The 16538-nt window shown below is 53.8% G+C and overlaps 1 protein-coding gene and 1 pseudogene across 1 annotated transcript; one reads left to right on the top strand and one right to left on the bottom strand.

Moving 5' to 3' along the window:
- Positions 1-4031: 4031 nt before the first annotated feature.
- Positions 4032-4943, bottom strand: LOC142403941 (olfactory receptor 14J1-like; annotated as a pseudogene).
- Positions 4944-15250: 10307 nt separating this feature from the next.
- LOC142403929 (olfactory receptor 14A16-like) lies at positions 15251-16249 on the top strand. The gene has a single exon (XM_075490233.1). The coding sequence runs from the start codon at positions 15317-15319 to the stop codon at positions 16247-16249; it is 933 nt and encodes a 310-aa protein (XP_075346348.1). The 5' UTR covers positions 15251-15316.
- Positions 16250-16538: the final 289 nt, after the last annotated feature.

Below are 16538 nucleotides of genomic sequence, written 5' to 3'. Positions count from 1 at the left end.
AGTTAATTGTGTACCAGTCTATTTGTACTTTACAATTAAAAATAAAGTGTATCCCATCCCAGGTAGAAGCAAGTTTTCTGTTCTCCTCTTCCTGCAGCGGCACCATAAAGAACATATCTTTTACATCTCCTACCACCATCTGGGGGTGAGTGGCAGCTTGGAAGGTGGCACTTAATGTACCAGTATTCGGGACAGCAGCTGTAGGAGGAGCGGTGTTTGCATTTGACTTTCTGTAGTCTGTACTTAGGCAGCATCTCCCATCTGCTTTTTAACTGGTCACACTGGGGAATTATATGGGGAGTGCGTTTGGGAGATAAGGTGTCTTTTTTCTAGGACAGCTGTGACCTCCACAATACCCATCCCAGCAGCGGCAGAGAGAGGAGAGTGAGGGACATGGGTTATTGTTGAGTCAGGCAGCGTGGGGGCAGCTCACAGCAGTGAACTCTGCCAGTTCACTGACACCCATGGGGAGCTGCTCATTTTCACTCCGCTAACCAAGGACACTCCCGGCAGCCACAAGACCAAACACCACTGTCCAGTCCTTTCCAAACTCGTCCTTGTCATACCTCAAAGCCCAAACCATTTTCCTTCCCTGAAACTACTGCTAACTGGTGCCTTGATATCCTTTTCTCCCCTGGCAATCACCAGTTTACTTTAGCTATGGGGCACATTTCACTTTGGCCCATAAATCCTGTTATTTAACCCTTTCTTGGGCACGCTTAATATTAGTTCTTTGGGAATCCAAACTTGAAATTATTAACATTTTATCTCCCGTGTCAATTGAAAATCTAACTAGTAATCTTTGACAGCCCATTGGGACATAGATAAGAGAGCCATCTGTGTTATCCCATTGATGAGCTTCCATCAGGGGGTTCATGAGATTGGGGCAAGTGTCTGGGGTTCTGGGGAATTCGTCTTAGTTGCTGGAGTAAGTACTTACTTATCTGCTGTCTGCATCCGCTTGGGATTGTCCTGCTGGTGTCGGTTCATCCCTCCCCATTTCTCGACGATGATTTACAGTGCTGTGCACTAAGTCTGCCCAGGTCGGGATGGGTCAAAGCTGGGCTTGGCTGCCCTGACCCTCCGGAGCGTGATGTTGTATGTTTTGTCTTATTTCATCCCTCTTTGCAATGAGGTACGATTGTCAGGCAGCAGGGGCTCCCCTTAGCAGGGGTCTCATGGCTGGGGGGTCTACACGGGCAGAGAGAGGGTAATTACCATGTGCACCCCTGTCGTTCACAGCCTGCAGGCAGGCTGCTTTTGTAACGGCAGTAGAAAGCTCGCTTCATGATCGTATTGGCATAGCAGTGGCTCCCCTCTATCCCAAGGCTCTGTGCCCCTGCCCAATAAGCTACTCAGCGTGTAATGGAGTGTGGCTCAGCGTTAGGGGCTGCTCCCTCGTTCAAGAACACTCCTGGTCCCCCAAAGCCATCCGCTTTGCCTTGCTCTAACATCATATGCTTTCCTCCGGTTAAGGAGGCACACCACAGATATTCAGTCTCGCTCTTGCCAGGCTTCTGCCCATATTTTTCATGCAGATTGGCCAATTGAAGGGGGTCCCATGGAATGGTCCTTGTGCTATTTCTCTGGTTGCCCCCTTGAAGTCCAGCAGATACCTCAGTTTTAATAATAGGGGCTACCTTAAATTCTGATTCATCTCATTCACTCTCATCCCTAAGTTCTTGGTTGGGGTTCTCCCAAATATCTCCATCCTGATCTTCTGGGGGGACACAATTATCTTACAAATTTTTAGAGGATCTGGTGGGTTGGGGGGCCTGAATTATCATGAGTTCCAGTTTATCCCCTACCTTCCTGCGTTTTTCTTTCTCCTCCCCTGGTTGTTTCTACAATTGACCTATTTGCACAGATAACAGCATTTCTGGTTGCTTTCTTTGTTCACCCTCACCTTGTAACACTCTCATTTCCTGATCGTTACATTCCTTACACTGATACGCAGCTCCCAAACACGTTATCAACTTTTCGCATATTATTCCCTTCTCTTTACCATCTTTCCTTTTCCCTGCTGCAAGGTTTAATTGTTTCTCCATCCTATTCCAGTTTTCCCGCTTTTCATGCACCCAATCATCCACAAATTTTGGTGAAGGGTTAAATTTGTGCCTCCATAATTATTCAAGGACTGAGTCCGCCACCCTGCAGACTACACCAGTTTTTGTCGCAGGTGAATTATTAAGAGAAGTCATTGCTGTGGGGTTTACTAAAAGATTTTATTAATGATTAAACAATGATCAAATGACAATGAATTGATGATTGAGTGAAAATTAAATGATAATCAAATGGTGATTAAGCAATAATTGAATAGTAATAGAACAGTACTTAAACAGTGATTTGACAATGATTTGACAATGATTGACATGATAATTTAGATGATAATTTAGATGGTTATTAGATGATGATTTAGACAATGATTTAGACAATGATTTAGACAGTAGTCAAACACTCTGCTACTGACTACAATTCTAATATTGAAGCTATAGCTGGATATATAAATAAATGTTGCTAGCATACAATATACGTTTAGGCCTAATGTAAAATGTCACCTGCCTCGTTATAGATATCAGGTACCAGGTAAGGGGTCTCTCAGCCTTGAGGAGTACCCTTGAGAAGTGTCCCTGCTCAAAGGGCAGATCATCGCCATGCAACCTGTTGCCGTACAGGAGAGCTCAATGGGCTCGGGGAGGCTACAAATATTTATAGCACACAGGGATGGACTCGTAGTCAAACCCTCCTTTGGTGTCTGTGCAGGAGGGCAGCTGTAGCAGGTTTAGTTCTGTCTGCTCCCAGCTCGGGCTGGTACTCTTGGCTCCTGATAAGACGTGGCCGAGACTCCTTAGTGGCTGAGAAGATATGGCCTAGCACAGCTCTCACAGTTTGCACAGCAGGACTGATTTCAGTCAGGGCCACTTGTCGGTGATGCTTGAACCAAAGTACTGTTCACTAATTCAGAGTGGGTGCATCCGTCACAGTGTCCTGAACCCCTCTCCACTCTCATGTCCCTTTGCCTGCTGGCTCCTCACAGCCTCTCCTGGCATTGCAGAGTCCTCAGTAGCCCACGGGCTCCTCAGGTTCACCTTTTCCTCTGGAAGAACCTACCTTATGACATTACACATTTTATGAGGAGCCACTCACTGCCCACCCAGACTCATACGCTGTCCCTGGGGTTTCCCTGACGCCTCCTGGCAGTTCCTGATTTCTCTCCAGGCCAGCATCTGCCATCATCCCCACCAGAGGTGTGACAGTGCCAGGCAGATAAGTCAAAGACCAGTTGCTGTCTTCTCAGCCATGTGCAACCAAGAAGGGAGCTCTCCATCCAACCCTCAGTCCCTAATATATCACGGTGGGACTCTTAGCTTGTCCCCCTGAATCTGTCGGAAACCCCAGAAGAGCAAGAGTCCTTTTTTGGGAGCAGCTCCTTGGGTGTATTCCTGACACCAGCTTTGGAAGAGGCACCCGGTCGTCTGGCCCTGTCCTGAGGAGCCCCTTTGGTGAGGGTGGTGCTGGCAGGGAAGCCAGCTCTGACACAGTGGCTCAAATGGCCTGCTCCTCCTGCAGCCACAGGCATGCCACTGTGGAGGCAACAGGACTGTCACAAGTTACATGAGACCTTAGGGCTTACACAAATGCAAGGGCACAGCAGCACAGGGTGGAAGTGAGGAGACACCAGCACGGGAAAGACCAGGTCCTGCTGCTGTCCATGTCTACACAAGATATAAGTGATGGGAGCTGAGGCAAATAATTTTCTGCTGGTTTCTTTATTGTGTTCCTCACAGGTAGCCTGCCTCCATGTGTATAAGAGGCTGTGGGTCAAAAAAGAAAAAAACCAAAAGAACAGACGGGCAAACATAGTATTACATAAAGGGAAATGATATAATCAAATTTATAAACAAAAGAAGAATGAAAGAATGACAGAAAAAACCAAACCAAACCAAAGCACAAAGTTTTGGCATTTCCTGAGATACCCTGGGAATGCTATGAAGATGATGGGCATCTTATTGATGCTGAAGTAGGATGTATTAAAATAGATTCCACAGAGCATCCTTGAGGTCCTTGTTCCTCATGCTGTAGATGAGAGGGTTCACTGTTGGAGGAACTACCGCATATAGGATTGCCACCACCACATCCAGGGATGGGGAGGAGATGGAGGGGGGCTTCACGTAGGCAAATGTGCCAGTGCTGAGAAACAAGGACACCACAGCCAGGTGAGGGAGGCACGTGGAAAAGGCTTTGTGCCGTCCCTGCTCAGAGGGGATCCTCAGCACAGCCCTGAAGATCTGCACATAGGACAGCACAATGTAAACAAAGCATCCAAAATAAAGAAAAATGCTAAGCACAAGCAGCCCAACTTCCCTGATGTAGGAGTGTGAGCAGGAGAACTTGAGGACCTGGGGGATTTCACAGAAGAACTGGTCCAGGGCATTGACTTGGCAGAGGGGTATGGAAAATGTATTGGCTGTGTGCAGCACAGCATGGAGAAACCCACTGCCCCAGGCAGCTGCTGCCATTTTGAGACAAGCTCTGCTGCCCAGGAGGGTCCCGTAGTGCAGGGGTTTGCAGATGGCCAGGTAACGATCGTATGCCATTACTGTGAGGAGAGAATACTCTGCTGTGGTCAAGAAGAGGAAGAAAAAGACTTGTACAACACATCCTGCATAGGAGATATCCCTGGTGTCCCACAGGGAATTGGCCATGGATTTGGGGACAGTGGTGGAGATGGAGCCCAGGTCAAGAACAGAGAGGTTGAGGAGGAAGAAGTACATGGGGGTGTGGAGGCGGTGGTCACAGGCTACAGCAGTGATGATGAGGCCATTGCCCAGGAGGGCAGCCAGGTACATGCCCAGGAAGAGCCAGAAGTGCAAGAGCTGCAGCTCCCGTGTGTCTGCAAATGCCAGGAGGAGGAACTAGGTGGTGGAGCTGCTGTTGGACATCTGCTTAGTTTGTGCAAAGGGCCTGGTCAAGGAGGAAAAGGCAGTGACAAGTGAGGAGAGACTTCTCTGAGGAAAACCTATTCCATGTCTCAGAGAAACAGCCCTCGTGGCCTCTGTCTTTCCAGGACGGCCTTCGTGCAGCTCCCTGGCTTGAGCTGTGGTCTGTGCTGGGTTGGGGTGTAGTGGGGAGCAGGGGACTCTTCTGTGGAGGAATCAGTCCTGCTGTGCAGCCACAGCTAAACAGGAACCAGGAGTGATCTCAGGGTCAATTTAATCATGGTTTCAAAGAGCTTTTCAGCATTCTCCTTCCCAATTCACCCAACTGCAGAAGCAAGGTGCAGGGCTTTTGTTTTGTTTATTTTGCTCCTGTTGCCCCTCTCGCATCTGGGGAGTGTTTTCTGAAGGCAGAAATCCTTGGCATTTCTGCTACACCACAAGTCTACACTGAGAGTCCTGAGAGGCAGAAGGACAGACCCTCAGTGCAGATGGAGGAGAGCTGGTCTGTCCATCAGTCTTGCTCCCAGCTGTCCTTGGCTCACACCTCTTTGGTCTGGATGGTGATCACACTCAGATGTTCCCCTGAAAGGAAATTGGATTCTGCTGGGAACAGCTGAATCCAGCCTGAAAGGGCAGATGATCTCCACCCTCCCCTCCCCAGGGAAGAGCTGTGCTCTTCTGGATGCCCTAAAAATGGGGTGTCCTTAACGGGCAGTCAGCCTTATCCCCATGCCATGGACTGCTTTGCCCAGTGCCCCACAGAGCCGCCTTGCACCCACGGAAACATGAGCATGGCAGGACCTGCAGGATCAGCTGCTGAGCTGCAGCTGAAACCCCCTTTCCCAGAGAGCCTGAAAACAAGAGCAGCAGCACCAGGGAGGGGTGGGGAAACCAAGAGAAATGCCCCAGTGCTTGTGCCAAGGGAAGCAGGGCCAGGACGGACAGACAGGCACTCGGGAGAGTCTCCTCTGCTGCAGAGGAGGCAACTCCTGCCCTGGAAGCCCTGACCTTGAGGGCAGAGGCTCTGCTGGGTGGGAGAAGAGCCCAGGGGGCCTTGACTGGGGAAAAGGCATGCTCACTGAAGGGCTGGCAGGGAGGTGCCCAGATCCCCCTCAGCCTTTGCTGTCAGCACTTTCCTCTCAGTCCCTGCCCTTGTCTCTGCTGCCTGGAGCTGTCCCTGCCAGGAGCCGTTTCTCTGTCCCCATGTCTCCTCCCTGCCAGTGCTCACAGAGCCCATCCCACGCACTGGGTGCTTCAGCTCTGCGTTGCAGACTCCTCCTGGCAGCAGGGCACTGGCCAGGGCCATCTGTGTGTTGGCAAGTCCTAAGGAGCACCTCAGATGAACCCTGAAGACACCATAAAGGTGACATTGGTGCTTTCTGTAGGCAAAGGAATGGGTGAAGGAACTTTATCAGGTTCCTGGGAACCTATTGATAACTCACTGTAACGCTGTAGGAGTCTCGGTCATTCGTCCAAAACTGAAAGAACCATCACCATTCGCCACCACCACCACCAGCACAGCAGGAAACTGGAAACACCTTTACACAAGGTAGCCCCTGCCTTGATACGCTTCTTGAAAAGTCCCCTGGGAAATGTCCTGGGGGTGATGTGGAGCTGTGAGCAGCCCTGACCCATGCAGCACCATTTGGACAGCAGAAGGACCCTGCCCTGATGGGGGTGGCTCCTTCCACCCACAGCCTCTCCCTGCAGAGCCATGGGGAGCTCCCCGGGCAGGCTGAGTGCTGACCCTGGCAGGCAGCAGACTCCCTGCCGTGGCACACAGCACCCAGGGGCACAGGGACCCTGCTCGGAAGGACAGCCCTGGGCACCCCTGCCTGCACACCCGGCTTCACACCCCTGCGGTTGTTCCTGGAAGAAGGCAGAGGTCATGCCCTGTCCCTCTGACGGTGCGGCACGGAAGCCCTGCTCTGAAGCCCATCCTCCTCAACACCGAAGGAGCCTCGAGAGCCTTCCTGGCAGATCTTCTTAGACATGGGCTATGCCTGCTTTAGGAGGCTGCTCCAGGAAGCCTCTGCATTGCACTGCACCCAGAGACACATCATGCCCTGTCCCTCTGACGGTGCAGCAAGGAAGCCCTGCTCCAGAAGGCGTCCTTATCCTCTGCACTAGAGAAACTGTGAGAATTGTACTTACAGATCCCATGGGCTGTGGGATGTGCCAGCTTTAGGAGATCCCTCCAGCAACTGCAGCTGCATTGCCCTGTAGCCACACACTTAGACTGTCAAGGGCTGTGAAGATTTCTCCCCCAGTGAGCTCTCAGCGTCCTCCAAGCCCAGGCTGCCTTTAACCTCTCTCTGCCTCACTGCTCTCCCCTCGCTGCCTGCAGGCAGTGCCCTCAGCCCTGCTGCCCTTTGCAGAGGAGCTGCTCCTGGGCAGAGCTGTCTCTCTGCAGCGCTGCCCGCTTGCCAGGAGCTCCCTCCATGCCAGGAGCCCAGCCCAGCTCAGCAGCAGAGGACCAGCCCAAGGCAGCACTTTCTCTGCCCCCTCTGGGCTCCCTCCACGTGTCCCTGGGGCTCCAAGGGCTGACGTCTCCTGAAGGGCAGCAGGGTCTCTCCTGGGGAGCGTAGGCACACGCTAACTGAAGCAATCACTGACTGTCCCTCTCTGAACACTGGAGAGACAGAGTTTAGAAGTGGAATTTGCCCTAACATGCCGTGGGGGTCTACAAAGAGTTTCAATATTTGATTCCCTTGACCACTACCCCGTCCCCTTGCCAGGCAGGACACCGTGGCAGTGACAGGCAGGGATCATTTCCCCACCGTGTAGGGCAGGGGTTCAGCTGAGTCCATCAGGTATTTCCTCTCTGGTGAGTGGCCCAGAGACTGCAGGGGGGTTCAGCTCTTCCCCATGCACCCCACAGGAGCTGAGATTCCTCTTGCTTCAGCTCAGCGTGCACAAAATAGGTGCCTGCAGAGCAGCCCCTGTCCTGAGCTCCCTCGGTGATCCATGGGGATGGAGGGTGGCAGTCAGCTGCTCACACACCAACACCTGGTGGCATCTGAAGTGCCAGGGGTGGTCCAGGACTTGTGGCCGTGTCTGCAAGCGCTGATGGAGCATCCATGGGACACCCCCACCTGCCTGAGCATGAGCTGGGGGGCTGGGAGGGAGGGTCCCTTGGTCACCTCAGGTTACACCCAATGGTTAGGGCATCTGAACGTCTCTTAGACTCACATGTCCGTGGCAGCTGCTGGCCTTCCAGCTGGCCAAAAGGAGGAGTGCAGCAGAAGGAGGGTCAGGGCTCTCTCTGGGCTCCCTCCACTGCACTCACTAGAGCTCAGCTTACTACAAAACTCAGGCACGGGCACGTCCCTGCATTGCAGGCACCGATATCATTGCAAGGCTCTTTCTAAGGGCATAAGAAAGGCCTCTGGTGCCATGCCAGGTGCCTGGGGTGCCCAGCGCAACTGCATGTGGCTGGCAAATATGGCACAGGACCTCCAGGAAAGCCATGTCCCACTGGAGTGGGGGCCGGGCAGACACACCAGGGCCTCCCAAAGGGGTCCGGTGCCTTTTTGCCAGCACCGGAATGCCAACACCCCGGCAAGGAGGCAAGGTCCATCTCGTCTACACCCAGGACTGCTACAAGATTGGGAGGCACATCACACCAGGGTCTCCACTCACGTCCCTATACTCTCAGCCCCTGGCAGTTCTCTTCTCCCCGGTCCTCTACCCACCTCTACACGTGATCATATGAAGAAAACCCCACACCACTGATGTCCACAGTCTGGCTGGATTGCAGCCTTACCTCACCCAGGGACTTTCTCAGGGGTACCTTGTGTTCCTGGAGATTGGCACAAGGTGCTGCAGAGTCCCCTCAGGCAGCAAACTGCTCTCTTGCAAGGCTGGCATGGCCCAGGCCTGTTTTCCTCTGGCCTTGGGGACTGCAGGGATTGTTGTCTTCACGAGCATCTCATTTCATCCTTACGTTGCCACCTGCCATCCTTCCCAGCATGTCTTTGCTCTGAAGCAAAGCCTTTGCATACATGGGGTGCTGGGTGCTTGGTTCCAGTTTTCTCCATGAGAAGTCTTTGCTGAGCTGCTCAACCCAAATGTGCACCAATGCCCTCAGCCTGGGACACAGCCAGGAGGGTCGGGAGCCCCTTAGTCCATGACAGAGCTTCTGAGGGAACCACTGTGGTGACGTGGTGGGACAGGTAGCACAGCTTTGGGTACTGTGATGTACAGGCTCTTTAGGAGACACTGGAGGTGGCTGAGGAAGTGTCATATGGAAATGTCTCATGATCCTCCTAAGCACCTTCCTTGGTCATAGGCCAGCTGGGAAGTCGGAGATGGAAAGGGGCTCAGCAGCAGTGATCCCTGTCTGGCTGGGTCTGCTTGTCACCCTTCCCAGCATGGCCACTGCAGGGTCACCCCATGGCCCCAGGGCACCACAGCCCCCTCGCTCTGCAGAGCAGCACCGCCAGCTCAGGGCCCCGTGGGGAGTATGTGTGAGAGACTGACAGAGTTAATGTCTCAAACACTGTGGAGACATGAGGCGCGATTTGCATGGCGACGGCAAGTCGGCTAGCATGGGATGGGGAGAGCTTTTCGGAGGAGAGACTAAAAGAGGTATTGTCTTGTAAGACACTGAAGGAGGTACTGTCTCAAACATTGTATCGAGATAAGGTGCAGCAAGTCGGCTAGCACGGGATGAGAAGAGTGCGTTGGAGGGTGTGCAGTTACCATCTATGGCCAGAGGTCACACAGAGTTTTATCTAAGGAATGGGCCTACAATCACCCGAAACTTGGAATGAAACTCCTCCCAAACCACCCCCCTCCCCCCAGCGCCTGCAACCCTTTGAGGACCAGAGCAACATAGATCCTCCAAGGGTGTGACCTGAGGCAGGGATTAGAGTATAAAGAGACTCCTTCCCCAGGGAACGGCGCGCGCGCCCATCGCCGGCGGATTGCCACGTCTGTCATCATCATCGCGGGATCCAAGGGTGGTGATATCTTTCCTTTTCTTTATCCTCCTCTCTTCTCTTTTCCTTTTCTCACTTCTCTTTTCCTCTACTCTTCCATTATACACATATCTGGGCATATGAGTTTTGGATGAATTCTGACGGGTTGCCCGGAAAATAGCTCCATTGCTAAATGTCCTCTGTTCGTTCGATGAGCTTGCTAGTTGGTTAAGTTTGTAGTTTGCTAGTTAATAAAGTTGTTAGTCTAACTGTTCCTCTGAGTCATTGTCGTGACTCTACCGGCCTGCGGCTCTGCCAAGCAGAGATCGGCCTTTGTCGGTACACAAATCCCCGGGGAATCAAAAAGATTCACCCATCTCGCAACCCACCGAGTGGGACGAGACATGCTCTATCCCAGAAAGTGACCACAAAACGTTTGGGTAAAGCCCTGAGCAATCTGGTATGACCCTGCTTGGAGCAGGAGGTTGGTCGAGATACCTCCCAAGGTCCCTTCCAGCCTGAATGATGCTGTAGGAAACGAAGAGACTCTCTGTGATCTCCGTTTTTAGAGGATTTCAGGTTTCAGATCCACAAAGTCACAGCCAGCTTGACCCTGGGGTTGGTGATACCCCACCCTTTGGTGGGAGGGCACCATTACAGAAATTACCAGATCCAGGTGAGCATCACTTATGTGGGCACACATGGCAGCTGTGCTAAGAAGCTGGCCCCAGGAACCTGCAGAAACCTCTGGGACGGTTTGCACCCTGCAGTTTCCCCTTCCCATGAGGTCAGGGCAATTAAAGTCCCCAAGGGTGGTGTGGGGTCATTGAACTGGCCTTCCTCAAATTGCTTCAATAAGACTTTGTCCTCTTCCTCACCTGACTCCAGGTAAGGATTTCGTACCAGCATGTCTCCCTACCTGGTCTCTCCTGTGACCCTCCCCCACAAGAGCTCACCCAATCTGCTGCCCATCCCACAGAGGACCTCCATACACCCAGGCAGCTCCCTCACACTGAGGGCCTCCCCCTCCTGATCTTCCCCACCTGTCTTTTCTGAAGAGCCTCTATCCATCCATTGCAGCACCTCAAGGTTCCTGACCTGTCCCACCACACCTCAGCAGGTATTATATCAATGTCACAGCTCTGTGACAGCACACGGGGCTCCAGCCGCTCCTGCCTGTGCTCCAGGCTGAGGCCATTGGTGCACATTTGGGCTGCAGCACCTCAGCTTGGTGCCACCAGGACCAGCCTCAGCCTTATCACAGATCTGGTGCCCAAGATCCTGTGCAAGCAAAGCCTTTCCTTGAGAGCAGAGGCATGCTGGAGTGGATGGCAGATGGCAATGTAAGGATGAAATGATGTGCCTATAAGAGCGCACACCCTGTGCTCCCCAGTGCCAGAGAGAACCATGTTTGGACCGTGTGGTCCTGGCAGGAGAGGACTTTGCTGTCTGCAGTGTCTCTGCAGACTGGAGGGCCTGTGGTAGAGGTGAAGCTGATCTCCAGGAAGGACAAGTTGCTGCTGAAAACGTCCTTTGCTATGGACATCCTGTTGTCCGGGCACACTGTGAAAATCATTCACCTGTTCCTGGGTTGCATCATCAAGGGGGTGAATAAAGGATGGGGGTAAGAAGAATCAGCAGCATTTGGAAGCGTTGGCACACGAGCGGAGACCCTGCTGTGACGTGCCTCGTATTGATGCACTGCCTGCGGCTGCTGGACAGACATGGGACAGACCTTGTCTCACTGCAGTGGTGGCATTCAGTCTCTTGCTCACACGCACCAAATGTACCTGAGATGCCCTGGGGTGTCTGTTATGGACCAGCCCTGAATGGGGATAGCTGTGCTGTAGGTCCTGCACTGCCCAGCCAGCTGCACCCTCCACTTGTGCTGGGCAGATTTGGCATCTGAGGGAGCCCTACAGGCCTGCATTTGGTCATTAGGTTGAGCAGCTGCCCTGCAACAGGGTAGGCAATGTAGGGATGTCCATGGTAAACCTTCGGTTCCACTTAGTGGAGATGCAGGAAATGCAACTGATGGAGAAGAGACAGGCAGACTGAGCTCCCCCTGTGGCACATGACTTCATTTTGTTGGGTGAATACCTCTATCGGCTGCCCTAAACATCCTCAGCAGGTACAGGTTTGGTTGTCCTAAGTGTGATCATCTTCTATCATTTCAGTTGGCCGAAGGGATTCCCCACCAGCCTCCAAGACAAGGTGCCCAGATGCTGCCCTGTCTCTCAGAATTGCTCCATTAGAGCTTGCAGTCTCCTGCACATGTCCTGAACCACCTCTGGCACCTCAAATGCCACCAGGTGTTTGCATTGGACAAGCTCACTCCTGGCCTCTGTCTCCACTATTGACATGGCAGCTTAGATAAGGAGCTCACAGGGATTTTGTGCAGCTGAGCTGAGGCAAGAGGAATCCCACCTCCCGTGGGTCTGTGGGGTGTACTGGAGAAGCCCAATCCCCCTCCGGCCTCCAGGAATACTGAGGAGAGCTGAGATGCCTACCTGGACTTGGCTCACTCCCTGCCCTGCTCAGGTGGAAAGGATGCCCTGCCTGTCACTGCCTACGTGCCCTGCCTGACAATGGGACAGGAACAGGGGTTTCCAGAGGGGAACATTGACACCTCCTGCAGATCCGCACTCCCTGGCAGAGCAATTCCCGCTGCAGGACTCAGCCCGTCTAGTGTTTAGAGAGGGACAGTCAGTGATGACTTCAGTCTGCTTCCAGCTGTGCTCCCCAGGAGTGACCCTGCTGCCTTTCAGGAGCTGTCAGCCCTGGAGACCCCGGGACACCTCGAGGGAGCCGGGAGTGGAGGGGAGGGGGGAGCAGAGAAAGTGCTGCCTTGGGCTGGTCCTCTGCTGCTGAGCTGGGCTGGGCTCCTGGCATGGAGGGAGCTCCTGGCAAGCGGGCAGCGCTGCAGAGAGACAGCTCTGCCCAGGAGCAGCTCCTCTGCAAAGGGCAGCAGGGCTGAGGGCACTGCCTGCAGCAGTGAGGGCAGACAAGCAAGGCAGATAAGGGTTAGAGGCAGTCTGGGCTGGGAGGGAGCTGACAGCTCACTGGGGGAGAAATCTTCACAGCCCTCGACACGGTAAGTCTGTGGCTGCAGGGCAATGCAGCTGCAGTTCCTGGAGAGATCTCCAAAAGCTGGCACATCCCACAGCCTCTGGGATCTTTCAGGAGAGCTCTTAGAACTTCCCTGCTGTGGTGGAGGAGGACATGCTCATGTGGATTCCCTGCCGTCAGAGGAAGAAGACACAATGGCTGCCTTCTTCCGGGAAGGACCGCAGGGTTGTGATGCTGGGTGTGCAGGCAGGGGTGCCCAGGGCTGTCCTTCAGAGCAGGGTCCCTGCCCCCCAGGGTGCTGCGTGCTGGGGCAGGGATTCAGCCGCCTGCCAGGGTCAGCACTCAGCCTGCCCGGGGAGCTCCCCACAGCGCTGTGGGGAGAAGCTGTGGGTGGAAGGAGGGACCCCCGGCAGGGCAGGGTCCTTCTGCTGCGTGGGTCAGGGCTGCTCACAGCTCCAGATCATGCCCAGAGCATTTCTGAGGGGACTTTTCATGAGTACGGTCATGGCAGGGGTTTCCTGCTTGAGTCTGTGCTTTCCTGAATCTGTGCTTCCACTTTTCTCTGGCTCACCTGGGTTGGATGGAAACACAGCCGTGCAGCTTAGAGAACGGGATGAGACTTGTAACTGTCACCCTGAGGTTTACTAGGAGCCTCAGCAAGTGCCTTCATCCCCTGCCATCCTACAGGTAGCACCAGCAGCACCTTTCCAGGTTCCTCAGGGTTTGTATGACCTCTTCTGTAGCCCCTGCACACACAGCGTGGCTGCAGGGCAGAGCCGGGCACACAGGGGCTGGGCTGGGCTCTGTGAGCACTGGCAGGGAAGAGACATGGGGCCAGAGAAACAGCTCCCAGCTGGGACAGCTGCAGGCAGCAGAGATGGGCAGGAAGGGAGGGAACTGCTTATGGAAAGCCTGTGGCAGGGGAGATATGGGCACCTCCCGGCCAGCCCTGCACTGCAGATGCCTTCCCCGAGCAACATCCTTCATCTGTCCTCTCCCACCCAGCACAGCCCTCAGCCCTCACGGCCATGGGGTCTAGGCTGGGAGGCACCTCTGTGTCCAGCAGACCAGCAGAAGAGGCGAAGGGCATCCATCCCTCCTGCCACGGGCCCATTTCCCACTGACCAGCAATGGGGCTGAGGGCAACTGTCCGGCATTGTCACAGTCTGGGAGGTGTTGTGCACAGCTGGGTATGGGTAACGCTGCCCTGAGTGCCCGGCTGCCTCTCCCCTGGCCTCTCTTGGCCAGACCCTCACTGGACTTTGCCTGGTTTCTCCACTTCTCTCTTTTAAATTTCTCTTGTTCTTGCTGTCAGACTCTCTGGGGATGGGAGTTTCAGCTGCAGAGTCCCACACTGATCTTGTGGGTCCCTTCATGCCGGTGTGTCCATGGGAACAGATGTCCCAGCTTCCCTCTCACCTGTGGGGCTGTGGGCAAAGCAGCCTGTGGGGCTGGGGAAAGAGTCCATTTTCTCTTTCTGAGATGCCAGCACTAGGAGGACAATTGGCTATCTCCCTGGGGTGTCCCTCCAAGCTGTGAGCTGCCCTCCAGGATGCAGACCTGTGCAGAGCACCTCTGTTTTATCTGAAAGCCCCATGGAGAAGTGCAGAGATACTACAACCGAGGAAATGCTGCTGGGTTGGTGAAATGAGCCCTGTGTGTCCTTGGCTAGAAGTGGGGTGCTGAGACCTTGAGAAAGGGTGAGACATTGCGTGGTCTGTGTTGGGTCCCTCTGCTCTCAGTAGTGTCTGGTTGTTTTTCAGGGTAAGGTAAGAGTGTGATCACCCTCCATCTCATGAAGGTGCAAGCCCAGGCCAGCTGGGAACAAGACGGAGGGACAGACGAGCTCCCTCACTCTGCACTGTGCCACAGGCAATACTCTTGCCTCGCAGAACTCACTCGGTTCTCCCTGTGTGCAAGAGAAATGCTGAGGGGTTCTGACAATGAAGAATACTCCCCAGGTGAGATGGAGGGAGCTTGAAAAAACCCTAAAACCTCTCAAAGTGCCTTCTGCCATCCTGGATCCTTAGCACTGGCAGTGCTGATGCTGACAGGCCCTTCTGCATTAGGAGCAGTTTCATCTGACACAGCTGAACACCAGGTCTGGCCCCTGCCCACACTGTTCCCATGAAGTCACTGCCGCAGAGCAGGGCTGACTCCTGAGCAGCCAGTGGGCAGAGGCCCTTCTCCTCAGGACACGCTCACCAGCACCACCCAGAGCTCCAGGCACAGAGCTGAAGGAAAGTCTCCTAGAGAAGGAATTGGGGTGGGGGTGGTGGTGGGGTGTAGCATGGTAAAGGTCTAGTGATTGACCTCAAAGAAGTCTCCCCTAACTCTTCATTGAATCTTCCTCTAAGGACAGGCCCCCATGCCCTGAGGTAGCAGATGTCCAACAGCAGCTCCATCACCCAGTTCCTCCTCCTGGCCTTTGCGGACAAACGGGAGCTGCAGCTCTTGCACTTCTGGCTCTTCCTGGGCATCTACCTGGCTGCCCTCCTGGGCAACGGCCTCATCATCACCGCCGTAGCCTGGGACCACCACCTCCACACCCCCATGTACTTCTTCCTCCTCAACCTCTCCCTCATTGACCTGGGCTCCATCTCTACCACTGTCCCCAAATCCATGGTCAGTTCCCTGTGGGACACCAGGGCCATCTCCTACACAGGATGTGCTGCACAAGTCTTTTTCTTCCTCTTCTTGATCACAGCAGAGTATTATCTCCTCGCAGTAATGGCCTATGACCGCTACATTGCCATCTGCAAACCCCTGCACTACGGGACCCTCCTGGGCAGCAGAGCTTGTGTCCACATGGCAGCAGCTGCCTGGGGCAGTGGGTTTCTCACTGCTGTGCTGCTCACGGCCAATACGTTTTCCATACGCCTCTGCCAAGGCAATGCCCTGGACCAGTTCTTCTGTGAAATCCCCCAGATCCTCAAGCTCTCCTGCTCACACTCCTACCTCAGGGAAGTTGGGCTTATTGTGTTTTGTGTCTCTTTAGCTTTTGGGTGTTTTGTTTTCATTGTGCTGTCCTATGTGCAGATCTTCAGGGCTGTGCTGAGGATCCCCTCTGAGCAGGGGCAGCACAAAGCCTTCTCCACGTGTCTTCCCCACCTGGTTGTTGTCTCCCTGTTTATCAGCACTGGCATAGTTGCCTACCTGAAACCCCCCTCAGACTCCCCATCGTTGGATGTGGTTGTGTCGGTTCTGTACTCAGTGGTGCCTGCAGCAGTGAACCCCCTCATCTACAGCATGAGGAACCAGGAGCTCAAGGATGCAATGAAGAAGCTGATTCAATCAGTAGTCTTTCAGCAGCAATAAGCCCTTCACATGTCACTTCACAAGTGATTTCCAATCTATGTGGGGTACATCCTGTACTTTGATAATCATGTCTGTGCTAATCATATTTGCCCAGGTACATCTCCATCCCTTCTGCTTCTCTAGATGCCTGAACCCAGTCTGTCTGAACCAGAGGTCTTTGCACATGTGTCTGGCACCACGGTATAGCTGGCCTCCCATGTCATGTCTCTGTAATAAAAGGAGGTTTTCTCTGTGCCACTGTCTGCAGGTTGGGCTCTTCTTCCAAAGCAGAGGTCAGGATCAGGCTGAA

Source organism: Mycteria americana, unplaced genomic scaffold (assembly GCF_035582795.1).
Source record: "Mycteria americana isolate JAX WOST 10 ecotype Jacksonville Zoo and Gardens unplaced genomic scaffold, USCA_MyAme_1.0 Scaffold_46, whole genome shotgun sequence".
Lineage (NCBI taxonomy): Eukaryota > Metazoa > Chordata > Aves > Ciconiiformes > Ciconiidae > Mycteria > Mycteria americana.
The sequence above is the reverse complement of the archived record's forward strand: the minus strand, read 5'-3'. Positions and strand labels throughout refer to the sequence as shown.

Coding starts and splice junctions, on each gene's coding strand:
- LOC142403929 (XM_075490233.1), top strand. CDS start 15,317: ATGTCCAACAGCAGCTCCATCACCCAGTTCCTCCTCCTGGCCTTTGCG.